At 39.2% G+C, this 6000-nt stretch overlaps 1 protein-coding gene across 6 annotated transcripts in view; it reads right to left on the bottom strand.

Annotated features, from left to right (window-relative positions):
- Positions 1-1602: 1602 nt before the first annotated feature.
- Positions 1603-6000, bottom strand: part of BRD9 (bromodomain containing 9) — a 56789-nt gene continuing 52391 nt past the window's right edge. For all 6 annotated transcript variants that reach the window (XM_054018688.1, XM_054018689.1, XM_054018690.1 and 3 more), the window contains exons 16-17: positions 4780-4947; positions 1603-2501 (exon numbers count right to left, since the gene is read on the bottom strand). In XM_054018688.1, the coding sequence (XP_053874663.1) occupies positions 2401-2501; positions 4780-4947 (269 nt within the window). In that variant the 3' untranslated portion in view covers positions 1603-2400. The remainder of the gene's footprint in view (positions 2502-4779; positions 4948-6000) is intronic.

The following is a 6000-nucleotide window of genomic DNA, read 5'->3' as shown; positions in this document are numbered from 1 at the left end:
TGAAGGGAAGTCTATAGCAGGGACAAGCCCAACTGGATGTGCTGAGGGAAAAGAGTTGGTAAAGAGGGGTGCTGTAACTTGGGTCCAGTCTAAAAGTGGAGTGGAATGGCAGAATTCTGTTCAGAAAAATGCAGGTGCTGGGTGTGGCACTTGGAAGGGTGCCCACAGGGAGAGAGCATGAGGGGGTCAAAGATACAGTTTACCTTGGGATAATGACACTAGGCCAAGCTATTTTTTGAGATAGTGTTAAAAAATCTTAATTTTCAAAGTGTGAAATACTTCCGATATTTCAAACTCCTCTCTTTACCACCAAACTCTCTCTAAAACTTTCCCCTTCTGAAGAGGAGCACAGAATTCAAGTGGACTGGTTCAATTAAAAAAAAAAAAAGTGTCAGGTAAGTCAAATGTAACTTTTAAACTAGTTACAACTCTAACTGTGGAGATACTGGAAAAACAACGAGGAGTCCTCGTGGCACCTTAGAGACTAAAATTTATTTGGGCATAAGTTTTTGTGGTCTAAAACCCACTTCATCGGATGCGTGGAGTGAAAAATACAATAAGCAGTATATATATCACAGCACATGGTAAGGCAACTCCCATCTTTTCAAGTTTGGGTGGGGGTGGGGGGGGGAGGTCAGGGCTAACTAGGCCAATTAAATTAAGGTGGAAGTGGCCTATTCTCAACAGTTGACAAGAAGGGGTGATTATCAAAAGAGGGAAAATTACTCTTTGTAGTGACCCATCACTCCCAGTCTTTATTCAGGCCTAATTTGATGGTGTACAGTTTGCAAATTAATTCCAGTTCTGCAGTTTCTCGCTGAAGTCTGTTAATTTTTTTTGTCGAAGAATTGCCACTTTTAAGTCTGTTATTGAGTGTCCAGGGAGACTGAAGTGTTCTCCTACTGATTTTTGAATGTTACAATTCTTGATGTCAGATTTGTGTCCATTTATTCTTTTGCGTAGAGACTGTCCAGTTTGGCCAATGTACATGGCAGAGGGGCATTGCTGGCACATGATGGCATATATCACATTGGTAGATGTGCAGGTGAACGAGCCCCTCATGCTGTGCCTGATGTGGTTAGGCCCTATGAATAGGTGACCCTTGAATAGGTATGAGGACAGAGTTGGCAACAGGGTTTGTTGCAGGGATTGGTTCCTGGGTTAGTGTTTTTGTTGTGTGGTGTTTAGTTGCTGGTGAGTATTTGCCAGTCCTCGCTTACAGACAGCCTCCCAACCTGAAGCAAATACTCACCAGCAATGTTACTGATTACATTTGATCTTGTACAAATGCAAGTTTAGTTACAAATATCAATAAATATGAGACTCAAAAGTCAAGACCACACTTGCATAGCTCACCACTGGGAAATCCCAAGGACTTTGCTCCCTAATCCCAAATGTCTGCCAAGCTTCTTGACTGTTTTCAAAGTGTTCCCAACTAGTATTGTGTGCAACTAAGCTTTGCAATATGGTCATGTAATGTCATGTGCCCTTTATAGCAATAAGATAATACAGACCAGCAACTTAGGATATGTTAGGTTTAGCAAGAACAAGCAAGCAACTTACATTTTGGCAACAACAAGACATGGGCAAACTTCAAAAAAGTTGATTTTTGTATGACTTTTATTAAGTTAATATTTACAAAATATTGTAAATGCATAACATTCATCTAGATTACACATAATATCAATGTTAAAAAACTGTCATGTCAGTGTTGAGTTACAAAAACTTAATTACATAAAAGCATACCCTTTTGTCCAGTATACTTTCATTCAAGTAAATATACATATTACCTTTACAAAAAAAAAAAATCTAGGTATTTGGTCCCTGTCCTGTTCATGGATAAAAGGGACCACAATACATTTATCTCCATTTAGTTGCAGGACAGAACTCCTATAGTGAGCGACAGCTACAGCGTGTTTTATGTTTCCGAATTAAGTGTTTTTGGAGTGTTAAGAAACTATATTTTAAGACAGAGAGAAACATAGCCCCTCTCTCTACAGAACAGGATGGAAGGGGAGCGGGAACATGAAAATTATCACAATTCAGGAAGTTGTGTCATTGCTGAAAAATAAATATTCCTCCTTGAGGATGTTCTATATATTAAGAACTGCATGCATCCTACTTATCTAATGTCGTTCTAGAACACACAATTTGTGTTTTCTCCTATTGAGATTCTTATTGACCACTATATTTAAAAAAAAATGAAGGCAATATTTAGTGTGGTGTTGACAACATGATACATTAGCTAGGCAAATTTTACAAATGTGCATTGTATTATTATACAGCTATCCTCACAGAAAAGAGGACAAAATTGAGGTTTCTGCCATTTGACAAAAACTTTATAAAAATGTTATACAATTAAAACAAAAAATAAAAATAAAAAATGAAATATTGTACATGTTAATTACTGGTGGCATTTGCAGGTTCAGGAGATTGAAGAAATTCATAGGGGTCATGTACCATGTCTTGTTGTTCTCCTACACTCAGATGAGAAGGACTTCCTGTAGTATAAGAAAAAAAAAATTAGTAAGACAGAAAAATCTAGCAGGCAGGCCTTAAGGACATAAAACTGCGCTGGTATTTAATATGTTCTTTCCACCCTTCCACCATGTCCTAGGGCAGGGGTGGGCAAACTTTTTGACCTGAGGGCCACATCTGGGTGGAGAAAGTGTATGCAGGGCCATGAATGGAATTGGGGTGCAAGAGGGGATGTGGGGTGTAGGAGGGGTGCGGTGTGCAGAGTGTGGGAGGGGGCTCAGGGCGAGGGTTTGAGGTGCAGGAGGGGTTCAGGGTGCGGGCTCCAGCCTGGCACCACTTACCTCAAGTGGCTCCAGAATGGCAGCAGCACGCAGCGGGGCTAAGGCAAGCTCCCTGCCAGCCCTGGCCCTGCACTGTCCCTGGAAGCGGCCAGCACGTCCAGCAGTCGCTCCCTGGGGCGAGGGGCAGGCGGCTCCGCCACGCACTGCCTTTGCCTGCGGGTGCCATCCCCGAAGCTCCCATTGGCCGTGGCTCCCCGTTCCCAACCAATGGGAGCTGCGGGGTGGTGGTGCCTGCAGGCAAGGGCAGTGCACGGAGTCCCCTGACTCCCCCTTGCCCAGGGGCCACAGAGTCGTGGTGCCGTCCGCTTCCGGGACTGGTGTGGGGCTGGCAATCCCGTGGGCCGGAGTTTGCCCTCCCCTGTCCTAGGGTAATATTTTCAAAAGTACCTAAGTCCTATTTTTAAAAGTGATTTAGTCTCTTAAAAGCATAAGTCACATCAAAAGTCAATGGGACTAGAGGCTCCTTAATAACTTATGAAATCAGAACTTAGGTGCTTTTGAAAAATTTGCCTCTGTTCTATTACTCTAAATTGCTAAAATGATGTAATAAAATTATCCATGGAAAGTACTTATCCTCTTTTAAATAAAACTGCAGAAAAGTATTAAAATGGTGTATCAGCATATAGCTCTGTCTTACCCCCCGACCTTTAAAACGAACAATGGGGAGGTTATTACAGGGTCCCAGCAGAAGTGGATTTCCTATGGACTAATGCTTTAACTCAGTGGAGGGACACGTAGCTGAAAGGAATGCTTCTCTGGCTTATTTTATTTTGTTGCTAGCAGAGGCAATAAGAGATGATGTTTTGAACGTTTGATAAAACATCACAAAAAGGAAGAGAGGGGTAGCCGTGTTAGTCTGGATCTGTAAAAAGCAACAGAAGGTCCTGTGGCACCTTTAAGACTAACAGATGTATTGGAGCATAAGCTTTCGTGGGTGAATGCCCACTTCGTCAGACGCACAAAGGAAGAAAATTAAGATGTGCAGTGGAGATGCAATACATTTAAGATTACCCTTGCTTAATTGAGGAAGTAAACAACATCAGCACTGATTATTTAGCACTTGATGTAACCAAGTTATTTAAATAGTTAGTGCCCACCAGTTTTATATGATTATGTTAGTGCCTTGTCAAGTCTGATTTTTGTTTGTTTGTTTTGTTTTTACTCTTTGAGGATTTTACAAACTGATGTGTATTTAATTAGGTTTGATTATTTCACTTCATTACATACAATCAGATTCTCTGTTTTACGTACAAAGCATTTTGCTTTATCTGAGGGTGATTTGGTTAATGTATCTCATTCATTCATAATAATTCCCTTCCATTTCAATTCTAAAATGTTCATTTCTTATATGTGTATATACACATATAAGAAATGAACATTTTAGAATGTTCACACACACACACACACACTATGCACGCTATCATAAAAAGTTTGTGTGTGAGAGTCAAAATGCTGTTTGTGTGAACAACACAGGTCTACACTAAAAAAAAAGAAGTTTTCTTTGGATTTGGGTAGTATATTTTCTTAATTGTAATCTTATAGAACACTTTGCTTCATTTCAGCACAGTCCATTAGCTATGTAAAGAATCTATGCCATACCATTTTTAAAGACATAAAATTGAGGGGTGCGCTGCAAATGTTATTCAAACATCAGTTTGATTTATAGGTCATTCCATTCATGCTTAATCTGAAACTTGAGTAAGCAGAATTAATAAACTGTTTTTAACCCTCAAGAATCCATAGGCTAAAAAGAAGTCTTTTAATATTCAGATAAATATGCACATTTTAGGGTTAAACACAGTTATTGCAGTCTGCACACTGTTTTATTCAAGTAATCTTTAAATAGCAATTTACATAACTAGAACATACATTTCCTGTACGGGATTCTCTTTTGTCCTAAAATTAGGAAATTTAAATTAGAATAGTGATGTTGCAACTGTTGAGGTACAGTTAACGTTACCTAGATGATGCTGATCTCTTTCAGAGGCGTTGGAGAGGGAGCTGAGGTTGGATGAAGGTCTGGATCCCACTCTGTCAGTTTGAGCCTCATGAAGGTCCTGCAATAGTTTAGTTGTCTCATCCAAATGTAAATGATTATCATCATGATCAAGCTCCTTCTTCACTTTCCCTAGGAAACCAAAATGAATAACAGGTACAGATTAAGCATATTCCCAAACGAATGGTCAAAAAAGGTTTATTTTTTAAGAAAAGAACCATTTCCCAATTAAACTAATTTTACAATAAAGCTAAAAGAAAGTGTCACTTTGAACCTGTTGAAAGTATAAGACAATGGGTGTTCTATTTTTGTGTGAGGATTTCAAAGAGACACATTACACATTAAATAGAAAAAACCGAACTCACTCACTTCTAGTTAAACTGTGCACTGATACATTAGACACTGACAACTTCCCCTATAAATGAGAAACGTGACATACCAAAATCTCTGTAGTCGGTAGATACTCTAGGACTACTGCACTTGACAGCAAGGTAAACATCCAGAGGCCTTAAGAGACCCCAACAAACCAACAAACTTCACTTGTTTAAGTTATGCAAGAAATACAGTTGTGTCAGAATAGGAGTGTATGTTGTTAAACTGCTAGAAAAACATTTACATCTGTGGAGCAGTTATAATCGGAACTTGTCATTACTTTCCCAAAGGCTGCATCTTCTATAGAAAAAACGGCAAAAGTCTGTAGGAAAACATTCAGTCTACTTTTCTGGCCTTCTGCAGCCTTGCTCCCATTTTTAATGCAGGGACTCTTCTCAGATATTTAATTAACCCAAACTTAAAATTATAAGCAGGACTTGTTTCAGTGACAATGATATGTTGGAAGAGATTCTACAGTCATTCTTTCAAAATATTTCATTTGTGGTCAACAGTAATGTTCATTTTTATATTTCTGTGGCATTTAAAAAATAATGGCTGTGAGCCATTCTTACAAGGAACTACATCCCTACACCCTATGCAATTTCCCTACAAGGGACTGAAGTATACTAGGCGGAAGTTCTTTAGATTCATTCCTGAACACAAATCAGCATGAATATGTCATAACCAAAACTTTCTAATGTATGTATATATATTTTGTTTGATAAGGTGCAATAAAAAAAGAAGCTGGGCCAGCGTGGGGCAAAGAAATGTCCAAACAAAAGAAAGATCAAGACTGGATGAATCTCCTGTGCT

Source organism: Malaclemys terrapin, chromosome 2 (genome assembly GCF_027887155.1).
Source record: "Malaclemys terrapin pileata isolate rMalTer1 chromosome 2, rMalTer1.hap1, whole genome shotgun sequence".
Classification (NCBI taxonomy): Eukaryota; Metazoa; Chordata; order Testudines; family Emydidae; genus Malaclemys; species Malaclemys terrapin.
This window is presented reverse-complemented; position numbering and strand designations above follow the sequence as displayed.